Genomic DNA, 19,983 nt, shown 5'->3' with positions numbered 1-19,983 from the left:
GTGGGTCTTGGCCGGAGTAGCTGGAACATCTGTGCCACGGGCAGTGCCAAGCAAGCCGCGTGACAGGCACACTGGTGGGACCGATTGTTCAGAGTGCAAAGAACTGTAATCACTTCAAGCCGCAGTGGTTGGTGTTGTTGTTTTGTTGTTGTTTTTTTTCTTTCTTTTTTTTTTTCTTTCTACATATCCCCCTCCCCTGGCCCCCCCCCTCCCTCTTTCTTTTTCCTTTTCTGTCTCTCCTGCTCTCTCTCTCTCTCTCTCTCTCTCTTTCCCCTCCTCTCTCCTTCTCCTCTCCTCCCCCCACCCCCTCCATCCTCGGTACACAGTGGTGATTGCGTGTGTGCGTGTATAGCTTCCAGACTCATCTAAAATTAGCCTCTCCGAATGCGAGTTTCTCCAGTAGACTTTATCCACCAGCAGAATTTCACATGCTCAACTCCCACTCCCCATACCCTCCCCCCCCCCCATTCCCTCTCCTCCTCTCCTCCTCTCCTGTCCCCCAACAAAGATTCACCCTACGGGGGAATGGTCCGAGACTCGCACATGAAATAAACAAGACTGGTTTCATCCGGCCCTTATCAAACGCTGGCTTTGTGAATTGATATGAAAGCTGCCTAATCAAACGCTGACCTCTGCTGCCCCCTAAAGGTTGCATGAGAAACACCCTCTGAGGCGCCGGTCGGTGACTGTTGTACTACCACTGTCTTTTCCCCCCATTTCTCTTCTCTTTTCCTCTCTTCCCTTCCCTCCTTTTTTCCCAGTGACGGAGGAAGCAAAGCGGGGGGTGGGGGGTGGGGGGTACATGTAATGTCAAAGACCCACACAACTTAACTCACTTAACGATGACTGGCTGCAACCGTTTACCTCAGATGCTGTGGAGTGGTGGTTGTTTGTTCCTGGTTTGTACAAGCAAACGAGCACACTATCACCACATCGTCATCTCTCCCAGAAGCGACATATTGCCTCAGAGTGTGTGTGCGGGGGGGGGGATGCCTTTTATGTCTCCTCTCTCATAATGATATCTGGTGTGGTCGACTGAAGCCATGTAGGTCGGCAGTGTGAGCTCAGTCATTTAAGGAATGTGGAACACTTGACGTGACAGCCTGCTTGATCTGCTGTGCTTCTCTAACCCCGCAGACGTCCACCCTTTTGTCCCTTTGTCTCTGGCACTTACCTGACGTACAGTAACAGAGAGGGGGGGAGGGATGGAGGGAGAGGGAGAGAGGGATGGAGAGGGAGGGAGGGAGACGGAGAGAGGGAGGGATGGAGAGGGAGAGAGAGAGGGAGGGAGGGAGAGAGACAGAGGGAGGGAGGGAGGGAGAGAGAGAAAGAGAGAGGGAAGGAGGGAGAGCGCGATAGACTACAGAGTGAGGCTGGAAGCCTCCAGCAGAGAGAAAGGAAGCGGAGAGGAGGAGGAGGAGGAATGCCATAAAAGAGACCCTGAAGGTCAAGGAGCTGGCTGTCAGATAAAGTCACACGGCGTCTCGGAGCGTCTTTCCGTCTCGGAAATAAAGGGGCCCGCCGCCCCCCGCCACCCTCCCCCGCAGCTCCACCGCTCACCACACCTCTTCATTTACCACACCTCTCTGTTTACCACACCTCTCCGCTTACCACACCTCTCCACTTACCACACCTCTCTGTTTACCACACCTCCTCATTTACCACACCTCTCTGTTTACCACACCTTTGCGGAGATTTATGACACTCAACAGGGATGGTGGTGGTGTCAGCGGGGGGGGGGGGGGGCGACACACACACACACACCTCGGAAATCGGTGCAGAAAACGTGATTGTGTCGTTGTCATAGGGGACTCATAACTGTAGCTCTTCCCTGCGCCGCATTAATGCTGTTAGCCCATACCGCGGGGAAATGGCGGGAGAAGCTTTGATGTGTTTCTTTTTTTCTCGTTTATTTCGCAGTGTTTTTCCTTCTTTCTTTCTGTTGTTGTTGTTTTTTTCTCTCCTAGGAGGGAGATGAGTTGAAATGTGGTGGTGAAGAAGATTATTATTTTTTCTTTTTTTTTTCTTTTTGGCAGCTTCAAATCGCTTTGAATTATTCATTGTGTTATTGACTCTTGCCCACCCTGCCCCCCCCCCCCCACCCCGTTGATGTGTAACTAAGAGTTCTTGGTAACAAACCACTCACTGTCTATTCTAGCACGTCGGATACATTTCTCATTTACGCAGCATCCGATTCTCGAAGTAGAGAAATACAGAAATACAGTAGTGTAGCGTAATAACACAGACCTACAGTGATTGTAACCTCACTAACCTACATGTACAGAGCGTTATCTGACCGTGTCCCTCTGTGTCTCCTCAGCACTTACAAAATCCAGCAAATTTCCAAACGGCAGCGACGGAGCTGCTGGACTGGTGCGGCGACCCCCGGGCCTTCCAGCGTCCCTTTGAGCAAAGCCTCATGGGATGCCTCACGGTAAGACGTCACGCCACACCAACCGCCAAGGACACCACACACCTCCCCTCCCCACGCCCACCCCACCCCCCTTCCCCTGCACCACACCTTGGGGTTCAAGGACAAGGAGAGGGGGGGGGGGGGTGTTAAAACAGGAACTGCTGCATTAGCCCCCCCCCCCCCCCCCCCCGACTCCATAGGGAACTGGGAAGCCGGAGACTGGCTGATCTTGGCTAAGGTCGTTCGGGGAGGGAATCAGTGGGTGAAAGAAAAAAAGCTGTTGGGATCCAGTCACCTTTGACCCCATTGCAGTTGCAGTGCGGTATGCTGTATATCCTTGAGGTTTTGGGACATTTCTATAAAACAGCTCTCTCCGGAAAAAAAAGTTGAGTCTTTGTATTAAGACTTGGCACTACAATGTGTATATTTTTTTCTGCTTCAGAAAAGAATCCTATGAAAATGAGAATTCTACCACAAATGTATAGATGGAGCGGCTGCAGAAGCAGTGTTGCCCAAACCACTAAGCAATCAATGCTCTTAGAGTGATAAGGCCCTAAAGCCTTTAATTCCCCTCTTAAAAAGCCACAAGCTTTTGGCCATTTGATTAATTGAATAGTATCCCTACAATATCGGTGATGGCAAATAGGCACACCGGCTTTGCTTCTTTGCTTATCCCAAAAGCAAAGACAAAACACACATAACCAAATAAATATGTTCCCACTTGGCGTAGACGGGGCATGTTTTTCAGTCAATGTTGTTGGCTCATTTGACACTAGTCGTGGGTGTTTGTCAGGCTATGCTAAATAGGCTAAAAACGCCTGTAGTGCTCTGCAGTATATACTCTGTATCCTAACAAAGTCTTATATCAAAACATTTTTTTATTATTTCTATCTCACTTCTACAGTAATGTCTCTCTGCCAACACAATTAGTGGCTTGTCATCCTCAATGACCCACATTTAATAATAATTATTATAGCCTCCTTTTTATTTTATGGAAGGTACTGCCCAACTCACCGCCTTAAACGGAATACCTGTCACTACGTTGTCACCTGAGGCGTCTGAAGACTTATAGATTTCCATAACGCCTCGAGTGGCGATGAGGGAGACGTGTTACAATTTGCGTAATCTGTGTCATTTCAACATGTATGCTCAAGTGGAGGGATTTGTGTGCACAATAAACGTACATGAACTTCAACGATCTTATCTTACCTCAACTGATTGTTTATAGTACGCGTTTTAATGTGCAGCAGCAGCAGTAAGGAGCAGGTGACTTCTCCTCTGTTTCGGCAAGTCAGTTGGTTTCCCTGTTAAAACTGTCAACTGAGATAACCTCCAGGCTTTTCCCGACAGGTTGCAGGCAAACTGTCATTTTAGTTAGTTTATAGGTGGTCTAGACGAACTCTGGGTTAGGGTTAGGGTTAGCCAGTACTAAGAGAGAGCACACAGGGCTTCTGGTGTGGTGGTGAAATCACTACTTCTAGGACTACGGTCTGTATCCATCCACCCAACCAAGTAGTCCTCATGGCTACTGTTGTCATGCGGCACAGAGGGTGACCGCTTAACGCGTGGCTGTCCCTGCCACGTCGACACGCTGCGGCCGCAGATATATAACAGTTATAAGAACGAGTGGAAGAACGAGTGGAGAAAAGGTGCGAATGGTCCTTAACTCGTTTAGAGGGTGAATAAAGTCGCCCAAATTGTCAACGTTGTAGTCGAGTGCCAAGGGTGACTTTACTGACCGAAAAAACACATGAATTATGAAGCTTCGTTCTGTAGCCAATCAGAGTGTTGTTGCTAGGTAAACACCACATAAAACACTTGGCGCTCGAAGCGGTGAGTGTTCCAGAATTTCTTTGGCAGTGGGCTGAGTTGAGGTATTTTTTCCGCTGCCACAGAAGTACCCGCAGATGAGCTGAGCGAGTCATAAAAGTCCTGTAATACCCTACATCAGTGGAGGCTGTTGGGCCGCTGGGAATTGGGCAGATGGGCCCCATTGCGATGCATGGAATGGAATGACAAACGGTTATCAAACACGTGGACCGTTGCGATGCGTGGAATGGAATGAGTAATAGAATCGAAACACGTGGACCATTGTGATGCGTGGAATGGAATGATTCTTTTCCTCATTCCATTCCATGCATCACAATGATCCACGTGTTTGATACCATTTGTCATTCCATGCATTGCAATGGAAGGTGTTTTGGGGTAAGAGCCTACATACAGCACAGCGTGAAGGACTGTAAAATGTCTCTTGCTATGTACAGTATCATGCACAGCTCAGAGAACAGCTATCTAGTCTTTCAAACACACAAAAGAAGTCGAACACAAACGGTTATCAGTTCCTCAAAGAAGTGTGTTTAGACTCTGGCGGCTACAAAACCACCACAATTCCTCTGACCCCGGTGTGCAATTAAGGTGCTGAAATTAGAACGTTATGTCCTCCACCCCCCACACCCCCCCCCCCCACACCCCCCAGACAGGAAAAAATGTCCCCGCGCATGTTTAGATTTTAATTAGACAACGGCGTGCAATCATATATCTTTTTTTCCCTCTTAATTTGAGTTCTCTATAAATACGCCCGAGATATGCATGCCTCTTTTTTTTTTTTCCGGTGTCAGATCCAGGCTATACTTTAGGAAGATAATTACACGGTACAGGCTACAGTGTTCCTGCTGCAGGTCAGCACCTCAGGGCTGGTGTGTTGGAACTCCACAATCTGATCCTGAGGAGAAAATGTTTCATGTTGCATCAGAGGAAACATCTTGAAACATGGTGAAGCAGACACGTGTCTCTAAGGTCAGCGGGCTCACTGTCTCTCACGAGGCCTCTTTGTGCAGATCATGGCGATGGTAAATCAGAGCCGGTGTCTGCCACTTTAAGGGTGATTTACGTTTCCGCCTGCCGTGACATGTTGGGTTTCACTTAACGCCGGTCTCTCAGTGAGCGTCAGTACACTGGGACGTCATAGGCCACGTTCTATGTTCTCTCACTCTCTCTCTCTCTCTCTCTCTCTCTCTCTCTCTCTCTCTCTCTCTCTCTCTCTCTCTCTCTCTCTCTCTCTCCACCGTCGCCCCAAACATCCGCTACCTTTAAAATTGATCCATAACATAGTAATGAGGTTTTAGGAGCTGCATCAGCAATATGGTGGACAGATGGTCCTCCAAATCTTGTGGTGAAACATCTTTCCATGGTTTGCACATTGAGACGTTTATGAATGGTACCTCACAGTGCACATTGAAATAATATAGTTTTGTCATATTTTGACCCCTGGTTGTCTGTCTGACTGGTTGTCTGGCTGTTTATCTGTCTGTCTGACTGGTTGTCTGTCTGACTGGTTGTCTGTCTGACTGGTTGTCTTTCTGACTGATTGTCTGTCTGTCTGACTGATTGTCTGTCTGTCTGACTGTCTGACTGGTTGTCTGTCTGACTGTCTGACTGGTTGTCTGTCTGACTGGTTGTCTGACTGGTTGTCTGTCTGTCTGACTGATTGTCTGTCTGTATGTCTGACTGATTGTCTTTGTGTATGTCTAACTGATTGTCTGACTGGTTGTCTGTCTGACTGGTTGTCTGTCTGTCTGACTGATTGATTGTCTGTCTGTCTGTCTGACTGGTTGTCTGTCTGACTGATTGTCTGTCTGTCTGTCTGACTGGTTGTCTGTCTGACCATTGTCTGTCTGTCTGACTGACTGGTTGTCTGTCTGACTGGTTGTCTGTCTGACTGACTGGTTGTCTGTCTGACTGGTTGTCTGTCTGTCTGTCTGTCTGACTGGTTGTCTGTCTGTCTGTCTGTCTGACTGGTTGTCTGTCTGTCTGACTGGTTGTCTGTCTGTCTGTTTGTCCAGGTGGTCAGCCGCGTGGCCGCACAGCAAGGCTACGATTTGGACCTGGGCTACCGGCTCCTGGCAGTGTGCGCAGCCAACAGGGACAAGTTCACTCCAAAATCAGCAGGTAAGACCAACCAGGCTTCCCTCTTCTGTTACTCTAGCTCATTTATTGCCTGCCGAGGGTGAATAAAGTCGCCCAAATTGTCAACATTCAAGAGTACCAAAGAGTGACTTTATTCACCCCAAAATTCAGAAATGATTATGCTTCATTTTGTCAGCCAATCAAAGTATTGTTGCTAGGTAAACACCACATAAAACACTCTAGGTGGTGAGTGTTCCGGAATTCTTTGGCAGTTAGTGAGGCTAGGCTAGTTCACCACGGCTGTGTCCGCAGAATCACGGAATTATAAGAATATTATAATTCATCCCATAAAAACGACAGGATTTTTTGCAGGGCTGATGATATCTGGTGTTCAGCACACTGTCCATCACAGCATGATGACGCTGACGCATTATGAGAACGAAGATGTGTAGGCTTGTCCCCAGGGCGCCAGATAACCATGGTTACAGTGGCATATTTCTGTGGCCCTTGAAGAATGTGTGATTTGTGCTTTTCACCTGTCTCGGGTTAAGAGGGAAAATCTCATGCGCAAATTGCTGCTATTATGACTTGACTCGATGGTCCCCCGGACACAAAACACACTCATTCTCAGTCACGATGCGTACAGAACAGAGAGAGAAAAGGCCGCAGTGTGTGACAGGTTTTCTCTTCGAATGTTTACCATAGTATTTCATCCAATTAATTCTTATTAGGCTTAATTATCCTGCTGTACATTGTCAGCCATGAGAGAAGGAAAAAAAACGTTTTTTTCTTTCTCCAATTAAGTTCTATACCCCCCCCCCCCAGTGATAGGGTTCTGGGTTTAATCCCGTATCAACACTCAAGGCCTATTTATGGGTTTATATACGATTAGCCATCGACTCGCCTTTGGAATAACTTCCTGTCGTAGTAGTTGTTCAGAGAGCGGGGGGGGAGCGGTGCGGTTCAGACAGCATCCCCCCCCAAACTGCATTTCATGGTCAATTATGTACATGCATAAATATTGTGAATGGTCCACTTGAGAGACTTGCGCAGTCCTGAATAATTTCGCTTTTCATCAGAAACCGCTGCAGAGCAGACAAGGCTCCCTGCAGAGAGAGAGAGAGAGAGAGAGAGAGGGTGAGAGAGAGTGTGAGAGAGTGAGATAGAGAGAGAGAAGGAAAGAGAGAGAGAGAGAGAGTAGGTGGGTGGACTGGGCCCAAGACAAGGTCTATTAAAGTCTGCTAAGACAGGGAGACATGGCTCTTAAACGGCACTCGCAGAGGGCCCCAGGGGTAGGGCCTGTCTCTCTGCATGTCTGTCCACCTGCCTGTTTGCCTGTCTGTCTGCCTATCTGGATGTCTCTGTGTCTGTTTGCCTGCCTGTCTGTCTTTCTGCCAGTCTGTCTATCTCCCTCCCGCCCTCCCTGCCTGCCTACCTGCCTGTCTTTCTATTTCCCTGCCTGCCTGTCTAATTAGTTTAGTTTAGTTTAGTGTAGTTTATTTAGCACACATGAAAGTGCAAGGAGGGAACGAAGCCCAGAAGGCTTGTACATAGTTCCACTCCCGTCAATAGCAGCTAGGTTTCAATGTTACACACAGAAGACTTAATACATGTAAATAAGATAAAAGAAACCACAAACAAAATCATATCCATGCCTGCCTGCCCGCCTGTCTGCCTGCCTGCCTGTCTATCTCCCTGCCTGCCTGCCTGTCTGTCTATCTCCCTGTCTGTCTATCTCCCTGCCTGTCTGTCTCCCTGCCTGCCTGCCTGTCTATCTCCCTGCCTGCCTGTCTATCTCCCTGCCTGTCTATCTCCCTGCCTGCCTGTCTATCTCCCTGCCTGCCTGTCTACCTCCCTGCCTGCCTGTCTACCTCCCTGCCTGCCTGTCTACCTCCCTGCCTGCCTGTCTATCTCCCTGCCTGTCTGTCTCCCTGCCTAATTGTCTGTCTATCTCCCTGCCTGTCTATCTCCCTGCCTGCCTGTCTATCTCCCTGCCTTCCTGTCTATCTCCCTGCCTGTCTATCTATCTCCCTGCCTGCCTGTCTATCTCCCTGCCTGCCTGTCTATCTCCCTGCCTTCCTGTCTATCTCCCTGCCTGTCTATCTATCTCCCTGCCTGCCTGTCTATCTCCCTGCCTGCCTGTCTATCTCCCTGCCTGCCTGTCTATCTCCCTGCCTGCCTGTCTATCTCCCTGCCTGTCTGTCTATCTCCCTGCCTGCCTGTCTATCTCCCTGCCTGTCTGTCTACCTCCCTGCCTGTCTATCTATCTCCCTGCCTGTCTGTCTATCTCCCTGCCTGCCTGCCTGCCACAGAGAAATCCAGCAGGGCCGTTGCCGAGCGACAGAGTGGGAGCGAATCACATGACAGGGCCTGGATGGCGGCAGCAGGTCGGCCATCTGACACCAGAGACAGACGAGTCAGTGTCTGTGATTCACTGTGAGGGGGGCGGGGCTTGGACACTGTGAGGGGGGCGGGGCTTGGACTCGCCACAGAATCTAGCAGAAAACAAATCAACACTGGAATGCAAGATCAGTTGGAGAGAGAGAGAGGGGCGGGGGGGAGAAGGAGAGAGAGGGGAGGAGTGGGGTGGGGGGGGGAAGTAGGTGAAGAGGTTTTAATTGAATACAGTGTTCTTGTGCATAATGTTGTTTTAACAATAATTTATTTAGCCCAGTCTGCCAGGTTTCCTGGCCCGCGTCCAAAGCTAAAGAGCTCAATGACTACACAGATCAGTGGGTCTCTCTCTCTCTCTCTCTCTCTCTCTCTCTCTCTCTCTCTCTCTCTCTCTCTCTCTCCGAGTTCGAGAGCTTGTTTTCAAACTCTCCGCTCTATAATATGACAGAGTACTGGTCGGTTGGCCGGTTGCCGTTGCATAACGTGTCAGTTTTAGTTTCTTAAATGTAGACGTTGTTTTTCGGTTGTTTCCAACCACTCTAAAGCGTAAAGCACTCGTGTCTGCTTTTTTATCTCTGCTGACAAAAGCACCTCTGTTGTCTGGGAGGTGCCCTTGTTGTCGCAGGGAGCTCGTCGTATAAGGAGCAAGGCCTTCTGGGAGTTTATCTGAGGGTAGGGACTTTATTTCCTAAGCAGACTGTCTGCTTTACATGAAGCGTCTGGTAATCTTGTCGTGAGTGACACACCATCTAGCGGGGTAGGGGAGGTTGTTCTTCGGATCTGATTTGGAAATACTTGGAAATGTCTCGTGTTTGAGTGCATGTCAGGTCACAGAACGCAAATACATAAACACATTTTTTCTCTCTCATCCCTATTGGAAGCGGGAGTGCTCTCCAGAGACCTGGAGGGGCGACACACACGTGCAGTAGTTGTTTACGACGGTTATGTCGTTGACATTCCGTTCCTGAATGGAGGGAAAGTGGAGGGAAAATTGCGGGAAAGGAGGAGGGGAACAACGAGGGAAGTGTAACAAATCAATGTTCTTCAACAAGTCGCCCACTAGAGCTGGTTGTGTGTGTGTGCGAAACGGCGGGAAAAAAAACGGAAAAAACGGGAAAAAAAACTCCTGTGTTAAGTTTGAGGCGTTTTATTTGGGGGGGGGTTTATTGAAAAGGATAAGCTCATCGCCACGGTAACAAAAGAATTACTCCTTGACCTTAATGACTGCACCATTGTCTGTAGCATGAAATGCATTAGCGCCCGCCAACTGGCTTTCAGAACAATCTAAACCCGTATGATCTGACGGCGCCGTGGCGACGTTACCAAGCAGCCCTTCTCAATTTTAAATTGATTTAATGTGATGCTTGTTGGACAAGTTAACACGAGACAACAGAGAGTCTATGTTCAACTATTTAGTTCTCCATGTTTACATGTGTCAATGGAATGTCGGTATCCATATTTTATCTTGTGGATGTGCTATGATGTGACACTTGGAATGATTGTCAGCGATATTACGACGAGGCTAGATTCAAACGATTTAGTTCTCAGTGTTTAAAGGGTTAAATGCGTTTGGACTTGATTCGTCAGTTAGTGTTTCTAGGCCTCCCTTTTGACTAGTAGCTCTCCTAGCCTTTTAGTGCTCTGTCTCCTGAGTTGTGACCTCTTTGTGAATGGGATTAGCCTGCACTATTAATCTGTGATTACTGGGACTGTCTAACCACATGGTGAATCTCCCTGCACGTGAAGTTCAACTGCTGTCAAAAGAGGGGCGGTGGAGGGGGGGGGGGGATCACACACTCTGCTCCAGCAACCAGGACTACAGAAACCAGAAACCTCCTGTCAAATCTGAAGACCCGTTACCCTCTGTGTAGGGTCTATTTCACCAGCCTCTTACTCTTCAGCACTTATCAGAGTCCAGGCCACCCCCCTCGGACACGGGGATTGGTACAGTCTGGTACCGGTGTTTAGACAAAAAACGCTTAATCACAATTCTCCCTATGTGGGTCAGAGTGGCACATTCCGAATCGCTTGCGCCTCAGCAAGTACTTGGAATTCCTTAGTTCTAGAGAGTGAAAGAAGGCACTAATTTATATGGGGGGGGGGGGGGGGGGGGAGTAGGGGGAGCACTGGTGGAACTTAAGTCTCGCGCTTTGGTTATTCATTCATCAGTGTAACAAGTGCAGGGTAAACAAGTCATCACACAGACACTTTGTTGTTTCCTGAGGATCTTCCCTTTTATGTTGCAGAAAATGCCACGCGATTGATGTCACGGTTGACAAATTTTTTATTACAAATTAAAAGCAATCAAATTAAGAGTCAATCTGTATTGTTCTTAATGTCAACTTAAACAGTACTGTTTGTACTCATTTATGTACATGAACATGAGGAACACCGTCTCTCTCTGTTCATCAACTCTCTCTCTCTCTCCCTCTCTCTCTCTCTCCCTCTCTCTCTCTCTCTCTCTCTCTCTCTCTGATGATCAGGGGAGACCACAGTGGTATGCTACTCTTCTCTTTCTTCTTGTTGTGTTGTTTTGACAGGGTTTTTAAGGTGTGACTTCAGCAGTTGGCTTTCCTCCCTTTTTAACCAGCCCAAGCATGAATAGTGGGAGCTTGTTTTGAGACTGGGAATGTTAAACGGTTTGTCTGTTCTTGCACTAAAAGACGACTAAAAGTTCCCTAAAAGAGAATTAAAAAGAGAAACTTCACAATTAAGAAGTCGACAGAACCACGGACCACCTCTTCCTTAGGGCAAACACATTCTGCTCTTGTTCATGTATGGTAACTGATTGGGGCAGCTTTTAGAGACATTATATTGTTGTCGTGTTAACGTGAAATAATTCCTCTCAATGCTGTCTTCTCCCCTCAGTGGTGGTGGATCTACACCGCTAAATACGTGCTACTGTAGACAGTTAGCATTTAGCATGTGTTCCTGTGAAGTAGCACTAAAGACATGTAGCCAGACATGTTGTCATCGACCAGGGAAAAAGTCTCATATTGTACACACAGCAGCACAAGCGGTCAAACACACAGCCTGCAGAGCTGTCATCTCTCTCTCTCTCTCTCTCTCTCTCTCTCTCTCTCTCTCTCTCTCTCTCTCTCTCTCTCCTCTCCCTCTCTCCCTCTCCCTCTCTCTCTCTCTCTCTTTCCCTCTCTCTCTATCTCTCTCCCTCTCCCTCTCTCTCTTTCTATCTTCCCAGCTCTCTCAGTTTGCACGGAGTAACTGATAGTTTAGCTGTGGCTTTTCCTAAATAGAAAATAACACGGGACGTCTAAAAACATTGTTGGTGGCCTTGCCCGTATGAGAACGTCAGCAGCAGTTGGACAGAGTTCAAGAGCGTGTCTGAGAACCAAACAAGCTCTCAAGATAGATAGAAACAGTACGAGTTGATTTAAGACGCTGTCCTTCTCCCTCGGGAAAACAGGCAATTGAGACAGAGAAAAAGACTTGTGTGCTTTCGTTGCGACAGCGGTCTAACGACAGTGGTCCGTTTTCTGTTATTGTCTTCCAGATGTAACCATCACTGACTTAAGCACGAGCCTATCCAAATTCGATTCAATCAATCAAAGTCAAATTAGTTTTTTTGAAAGTTTTTTTTTACGGGAGCCGATTTGATTCCGCGATGCTTCAGGCGTTGTTGTTGTTGTTGTTCGAAAAAAAATAAGATGACACAACCCACGGCACTTATGGGTAGAGAATGCACCCCGCCCCAAACTTGAGGAGGCATGCTGCAAAGAAGGAGAAGGAGTTGACTGTGCAATATATCACCGCGGCTCTTCTCTTGGTCTGGTCTGGTCTGGTCTGTACTCTCTGGATGTCTCTCCACTGTACTTAAGCCCCAAGCCTAGACAACCCATATGCAAGCCAGTAATTCACCTGCCACTGTGGGGTCCTCTCTGGTAGAGCACGGCGCTAACAACGCTTAGGTGGTGGGTTCGATTCCCCCTGGGACCATATATACAGTACTGTATACTGAAACGTTGTTCAGTATGCATTCACTGCAATCTAAGTCGTTTTGGAGTTATTTATTTTTTAAGCGTCAGCTAAATGTCATATATTATCATATATTATACACTCTGCTGATAGTGGATTCCGAGAGGGCACATACAGGAGCCCAGAGATAAGGCCTGTTTAGCTTGTCTGGGTGATACGGTGTCCTTCCTTCCTTCCTTCCTTCCTTCCTGATTACAGTGCTTACGGGGGTCACATGCTAGCGTAGCGTACCGTGGGCTAACGGTACTCCGCGTTGCTCGTGTGTGTGTGTGTGTGTGTGTGTGTGTGTGTGTGTCTGTCTCTACGGAGCTGTTAGCTGCGAGTAGATATTAGCCCGCTCTGGAAATAGGATGTCTGTGCATTCTAATGGATTGCATTAGTGTGTTGTGTCTGTCGAGTAGAAATGGCCGTGGTTGTGTTTTAGTTTGCTAATTTGATAAATGAATTGCTGGAGAGAGCAAACATGAACCTATGTGCTGTGTGTTTACTGTGTGTTCATGTTGAGGCTGAGATGGGAGACAATGGCATTGGCAGCCTCAGACTGTAGTCCATGCCGTTTACATAGATGTTTATACAACTTCTGTGTGTGTGTGTGTGTGTGTGTGTGTGTGTGTGTGTGTGTGTGTGTGTGTGTGTGTGTGTGTGTGTGTGTGTGTGTGTGTGTGTGTGTGTGTGTGTGCGTGCGTGCGTGCGTGCGTGTGCGTGTGTGTGTGTGCGTTATTGGGAGACAACTGTGGTCTAATCGCCCCTCCCCTCTGAGACAGGACTCATTCTAGCCACTGCTCATCAGGAAGCCACCAGCCTCCCTCCCTCCCTCCTTCCCTCCCTCCTTCCCTCCCTCCCTCGCTTCCTACCTCCCAGAGTCCTCCCTGGCCCTTAATTAGAATGACTAGTTTGATGGATTAAGTCAACAGTGTACTCAGACGTGGGGGTAAAATCACCGCTTAACGTTCCCATCCGGAGCCTTCCCGGTCCCCGCTGTTTAGGAGTACTTGTAAGAGCGGCGTTCCCGTAAAGAAATGTTGCTTTAAATGAATTGATTGGTGCTTCTTTTACCCGTTGCCCTGGACCAGGGCCAAGAAACACGCTGTCTAGCACATTAGGCACCACCCCCCTTGCAAGTTTGAAATGTGAGCTGCCTGCGTTTTTTTTTTCTCTCCCTCTCTCTCTCTCTCTCTCTCTCTCTCTCTCTCTCTCTCTCTCTCTCTCTCTCTCTCTCTCTCTCTCTCTCTCTCTCTCTCCCTTCTGGCAAAGTGGCTGTGGCTGCTTCTGTGTTATGTGTGTATAGGGAGAGCACAGGCAATGGATCACTAGGCAGAAAAAGAAGATACATCAATAACAGCTGCATACGTCCGAGGTGAGGTGATAAGCATTTGGTTCTCTATCTCCCTCTCTCCCTCTCACTGCCCCCCACCCCCCCCCCCCCCTCCTCCCACCCCTCTTCTTCTCTCTCTCCCTCTCTCTCGCCCTCTCCCTCTCCCACTCCCCTCTCTCTCTTTAACCCTTGAGTGCTTACTGAAGCCGGTTCCTTATTTCGTCGCAGGCAGGCAGGCAGGCAGAGGCATTTGTGGCAAAGCTAATGTTTCTTTCTCTAATCCAAACGTGTGTGTTCCTTCCCTGTCTGCTTCTGTCGGATGAAATTTCCTTCTTTCTTTTTTTTTTTCTTTCTTTTTTCTTTTTAACCCTATTCTCCCTCCGCCCCCCTATTGTCTCTTGGGTATTGGTTGCCTGAGTGCAAAGCAAGCCGGTGGCCTGTACAGCAGGAGGCCATTAGCAGCAAGTCCATCTGTGATTGGTTTTGCCTGTGAAACCGAGAGACCGGCAATGAATAATTGATGTGCATTGTGCAGTCGCTGGACAAGCAGAGAGGGATAGAGCGAGAGAGAGAGAGAGAGAGAGAGTGAGAGAGAGAGAGAGGGTGAGAGAGAGAGAGAGTGAGAGAGAGAGAGAGAGGGTGAGAGAGAGAGAGAGGGAGAGAGAGAGAGAGAGGGTGGAGAGAGAGAGAGAGAGAGAGAGGGTGAGAGAGAGAGAGAGAGAGAGAGAGGGAGAGAGAGAGAGAGAGAGAGAGAGAGAGAGAGAGAGAGGAGATGAGAGGAGAGGAGGGAAAACACAAGGAGAGAGCCTGCCCTGAGAGACACTAAGGGAAAAAAAGAGGAGGCGGGGGGGGGGGAGGAGGAGGACGATAGAGAGTGAGAGAGAAGAAAGCTTTGAAATAGCTGCCTGGCTTCAACAGTGTGGAGCTTAAGGACGGCCCTGTATCGCCTTTTGTTCTGCTATCGCAGATTCCTGCTCACAAGTGTTTCTCGACACATGAGCCCCCTTTTCTCTGTGCACTGAGGAGTGAGAAATAAGACAGGCGGGCGGGCGGGCGGGCGGGCAGGGACATTGCTGGGCTGACTGGGACTGTGTGTGGGTAAGTCTGGTGGAGTTGTGGGTGGCGGGGTGGGGGGGGTTGGGGTTTGGGGGGCGGGACTGTGAATAGGAGTGTAAAGCTGTCAAAAGGAGGAGACAACTCTTGAGTGGGCTGTGTTTTTTTTTTGGGGAGGGGGGGGGGGGTGCATTCGCTGACAGGGGTGGGGTGGGGTGGGGAGAGTGTTTGGGGGTGGTTGCTACTGCAGCTGGGAGTGAGTAACTTCACATGATTGTGCCCTTGGAGAGAGGGGTGACAGAGTTTGTTTTCTTGTTGATGGGTGTGTGTTTGTGTGTGTGTGTGTGTGTGTGTGTGTGTGTGTGTGTGTATATGTTTGTGTGTGTGTGTGTGTGTCGGGAGGGTATGGTGGGTATGGTAGGCTAGAGAGGGTGGGGTTGGGGTGAGGGGGGGGGGGGTCCCGCTGTGCCTTAAACTAATGGAATGGAAGTTTGACAGTCTGAGTATGGCCTCACCGCCCCTCACATGACAGAGCTGCAACAGCTGAGTGCGTTTGACCCAGTTAGAGTCACACAGGAGGGGTCAGAACGGCCCTGTGTGACCCAGTTAGAGTCACACAGGAGGGGTCAGAACGGCCCTGTGTGACCCAGTTAGAGTCACACAGGAGGGGTCAGAACGGACCTGATTATCTCTGCCAGTGGAACTGACCTACTTGAGGGTGACGTTTTTTTTTTTTTTTTTTGCCCGACTCTCAGTTTAGCACTCTCTCTCTGTCCCACTCTCTCTCTGTCCCACTCTCTCACTCTCTCTCTGTCCCACTCTCTCACTCTCTCTCTGTCCCACTCTCTCTCTGTCCCACTCTCTCTCTCTCTCTCTCTTTCTCTCTCTCTCACTCACCCTCTCTCTCTGCCTCTCTTTCTCTCTGCGTCTCTCTCTGTCCCGCTCTCGCTCTCTCTCTGTCATACTATCTCTGCTTATACCCCCCCCCCCCTCTCTCTCTCTCTGTCTATCCGCAACGCGAACGTTGTGGGACTGTCCCGCATGGGGTTCTGTCTAAGGGTCTGCTACAGTGAGACATGTACACAGTAACAGTGAGACATGTACACTAACACTGAGACATATATACAGTAACACTGAGACATATATACAGTAACAGTGAGACATACTATATACACTAACAGTGAGACATATATACAGTAACAGACGTGAGACATATATACAGTAACAGTGAGACATATATACAGTAACACTGAGACATATATACAGTAACAGTGAGACATATATACAGTAACATTGAGACATATATACAGTAACAGTGAGACATATATACAGTAACAGTGAGACATATATACAGTAACAGTGAGACATATATACACTAACAGTGAGACATATATACAGTAACACTGAGACATATATACACTAACAGTGAGACATATATACAGTAACAGTGAGACATATATACAGTAACAGTGAGACATATATACACTAACAGTGAGACATATATACAGTAACACTGAGACATATATACACTAACAGTGAGACATATATACAGTAACAGTGAGACATATACAGTAACAGTGAGACATATATACAGTAACAGTGAGACATATATACAGTAACAGTGAGACATATATACAGTAACAGTGAGACATATATACAGTAACAGTGAGACATATATACAGTAACAGTGAGACAGATATCCTGTACCCCATCAAAGACAGACCACCTGCTGTACCCAGAGACATCAACATGACTTAGTGTTCCTTTTGAGAGGGAAAAACTCTATCCTCTCTCTCTCTCTATTTCTCTCTCTCTCTCTCTCCCTCTCTGAAGACAGATTCTGACACGTACAGTCCAGTTGATTGGGGAACATCTTGACAGAAATATCTGACACATTTCTAATTTCCCACTGTTGCTCCCAGCAACTATGTCTTAATTACTGCTTTTGGGAGTTATTCGGCAATTTTCTCTCTCTCTCTCTCTCTCTGTGTGTGTATGTGTGTGTGTGTGTGTGTGTGTGTGTGTGTGTGAGTGTGCGTGTGCGTGTGCGTGTGCGTGTGCGTGTGCGTGTGCGTGTGTGTGTGTGTGTCTGACTTGTGAGAGGTTCCAACTTGCCATGACAGGTGAGGTGAACCAACAGGCCGTCTGGCTGCAGAGATGTCAGACAGACACCCTGCACACGGCTGTCCCACCCATTCATTAGGCTCTGTGTTGTGGGGCTGAATGAAACGCTTGTTCTCAATATCAGAGCCTTGTTGTTTGTTTTGAGGATATCTCAAACACCCTGTTCTCCTCTCTCCTCTCCCCGTAAACGTGACTCACGGTTTGGATTTGCACTAAAGATGAAATCAAAACAACTGTTATGTAGTAACATATAATTATAATTATAAAATATAATTTCCCCTTGAGGATCAATAATAATAATAGTCTTAATCTTAAAATAAATAAAAAATAGTCTAATATCTATCTATCTATCTATCTATCTATCTATCTATCTATCTATCTATATCAATGTGTGTGTGTGCGTGTGTGCGTGTGCATGTGTACGCGCACCTGCGAGAGTGTGTGTGTGTGTGTGTGTGTGTGTGTGTGTGTGTGTGTGTGTGTGTGTGTTTATGTATCTGTCCCGCGCGTGTGTATGTTTGTGTGAAAACTAGTGCTGTGCCTTTCCTGGTACATCAGAGGACCTTTCCATGTGTCTTTAATGAGACAGATCAATGGAACAAGCCTCTCTTCCTTATACAGGTGCAGAGCCTCCTGCTGAGGCAGAAGCCATGTTCAAATCCCCACATGAACACTCTAGAACGCGCGTCAGTTAATCAGAATTGCTTATTTAACTAAACGGTGGTACTCCAAGAACCAACTGCCACGCACAACATACATAATGCAGAAGGAGGTCGTTTTAGCCATGTAGTGTGCTTGTGTGGAGGGACTTCATCCTCAGGAACGCGAAGCACCATTCGACGGTGCGCCTCTCGATAAAGATAGCGATGCACAGAGAGAGAGGGAGGAGGGAAAGAGAGAGAGGAGGGAAAGAGAGAGAGAGGGACAGAGAAATAAACACTTCCACCCCAGAACAAAGCAAGAGTAAGTGGCGCCGGGGTTGAGAGGCAGGAGAAACATAACAGAACGTTGACGCCTGACGTTGTCATGACAACCTACTGTATGACGCCACGTCTACATGTGCGACAGCCACCTTTTTTTTACCAGTTCCGTTGTTTCAGCTCCGACTCTGATGCTCATGTCCACGCTCGCGCTCTCTCGCATGGCATCGCTTCAGAACGGAACTGCTACCCCTCAACAGGATGTTGGTGTGTCACCTTTACCATTCTGACAAATGTGCAAAGCTCATAATTAGTGCCCAAGATTCTGCTTTAATTTGATTGTTCATTTAATTATCGATTACTTTATATGTCCTTGGCATGTGTCGCATCTGATCATCCTATTTTTAATGTTGCAGTTTAGTTTAGGTTCTGGTTTTTAGGCGAAAATGGGTCAAATGGGGCATTCAGCTGAAGAGGTTTCAGTCAGTGTGTATACTCTTTGGTATACAGTATGTAGCCTATTCACTAACAATGGCACCAGGCCGATCTCTGTGACTGGGGATTGAGATGGAGAACATTGTCCTCCATCAAATACAGTTTGACTGCCAACAAGTTTGTCCTGTTAGTCAGCTATGAAGTACTTCACCCATTGTTGTTTTTAACTCATTTAGTGCCGAGGGAGGGTGAATAAAGTCGCCCAAATTGTCGACATACTAGAGTGCCACGGGTGACTTTATTCGCAAAAAAATGCATAAAATGATGCTTCGTTTTGTCAGCCAATCAGAGTGTTGTTTGCTGGGTAAACACCACCATTAAAAACGCTTGGCACTCTAGGTGGTGAGCGTTCCGGAAGTCTTTGGCAGTTTGGCTAGAGTTTGAAACTAGAAACACCTCAGAAAATGTTGTGATCCGTTTTTCTTTTGCATTTACCGTAGTAAAATGTTTGAATTTCAAACCCTACAGAGACCACCACCTGCAGGAGATGTCAGGCTGATTCAGGTACTGGTTCACTGTGTCAAAGTGCTGTACAGCAAAGTCATCGGCTGAATCCAACCAACCATCCTCCATCACAGCCTCTTTTCTTTCTGTGTCAGTCTGTTTTGGTCAAATCACAGGAGCAGACATATACATGGAATGGCGTGATGTGTATCAGAGTGTGCTTTCTTTGATTGGGGGGCGGGTTTTTTGTAGACGGGGGTCACAAGGTTACATTTGGCTGCTGGATGGTTGTCTGTTATCGTTTCTTTATGACGCATGGTTGTTTGTGGACGCATTCTTGTTTTTTTGTTCTTTTTAATCATTTCGCTTATAATGTTTTTCTTTTGCCATGCAATCAACTTGTCAATCAACTGTTGGAATTTGGTTGTTTTTTTTTGCTCTAGGCAGAGGGTCAGCCATAGTCGGCGCCCCTGGAGCGATTAGTGCCTTGCTCAAGGGCACATTCAGCTCCCTCCTGAGGCGGGGATCGAACCAGCAACCTTCCGATTGCTAGCCGGCCTCTCTAGCCACTAGGTTACCGCCCCCCCCCCCCCCCACACACACACACTGTTTGTGCTTTCGTCATAATACTTGGGATATTGACGTACATTTGGGTTAGGCTACTTTTACAGTAGTTTTATAGTTTGACTTGTTTTCAATGAATGTTTGTGCCACAGTTGTACCTGTAAAGCACTCAAAAGTCGTTTATTTTCATGTATATTCACTTCGACTCTATGAATCCGACTGTGTTACTACTTCATAAACAGTACGACAGTTTACACTACATCGCTTCTGTGGAGGACAGACTAATAGCAGTCATTGGCGGAGTGAAAAAAGCACGGATTAAGTAATCAGATCAACTGTGTGACAGTCTTTTCTTAGCCGTG

The 19,983-nt window shown here is 47.7% G+C and overlaps 1 protein-coding gene across 1 annotated transcript in view; it reads left to right on the top strand.

Moving 5' to 3' along the window:
• Nucleotides 1-2,347: 2,347 nt before the first annotated feature.
• Nucleotides 2,348-19,983, top strand: part of LOC308167699 (zinc finger MIZ domain-containing protein 1-like) — a gene marked incomplete at its 3' end in the record, with an annotated part of 41,832 nt that continues 24,196 nt past the window's right edge. Inside the window, exons 1-3 of the mRNA XM_080542162.1 lie at nucleotides 2,348-2,434; nucleotides 6,256-6,361; nucleotides 19,082-19,117. Coding sequence (XP_080398288.1) covers nucleotides 2,420-2,434; nucleotides 6,256-6,361; nucleotides 19,082-19,117 — 157 coding nt within the window. The 5' untranslated portion in view covers nucleotides 2,348-2,419. The remainder of the gene's footprint in view (nucleotides 2,435-6,255; nucleotides 6,362-19,081; nucleotides 19,118-19,983) is intronic.

Source organism: Nansenia antarctica, assembly GCF_963989245.1.
Source record: "Nansenia antarctica genome assembly, chromosome: 11".
Lineage (NCBI taxonomy): Eukaryota > Metazoa > Chordata > Actinopteri > Argentiniformes > Microstomatidae > Nansenia > Nansenia antarctica.
The sequence above is the reverse complement of the archived record's forward strand: the minus strand, read 5'-3'. Positions and strand labels throughout refer to the sequence as shown.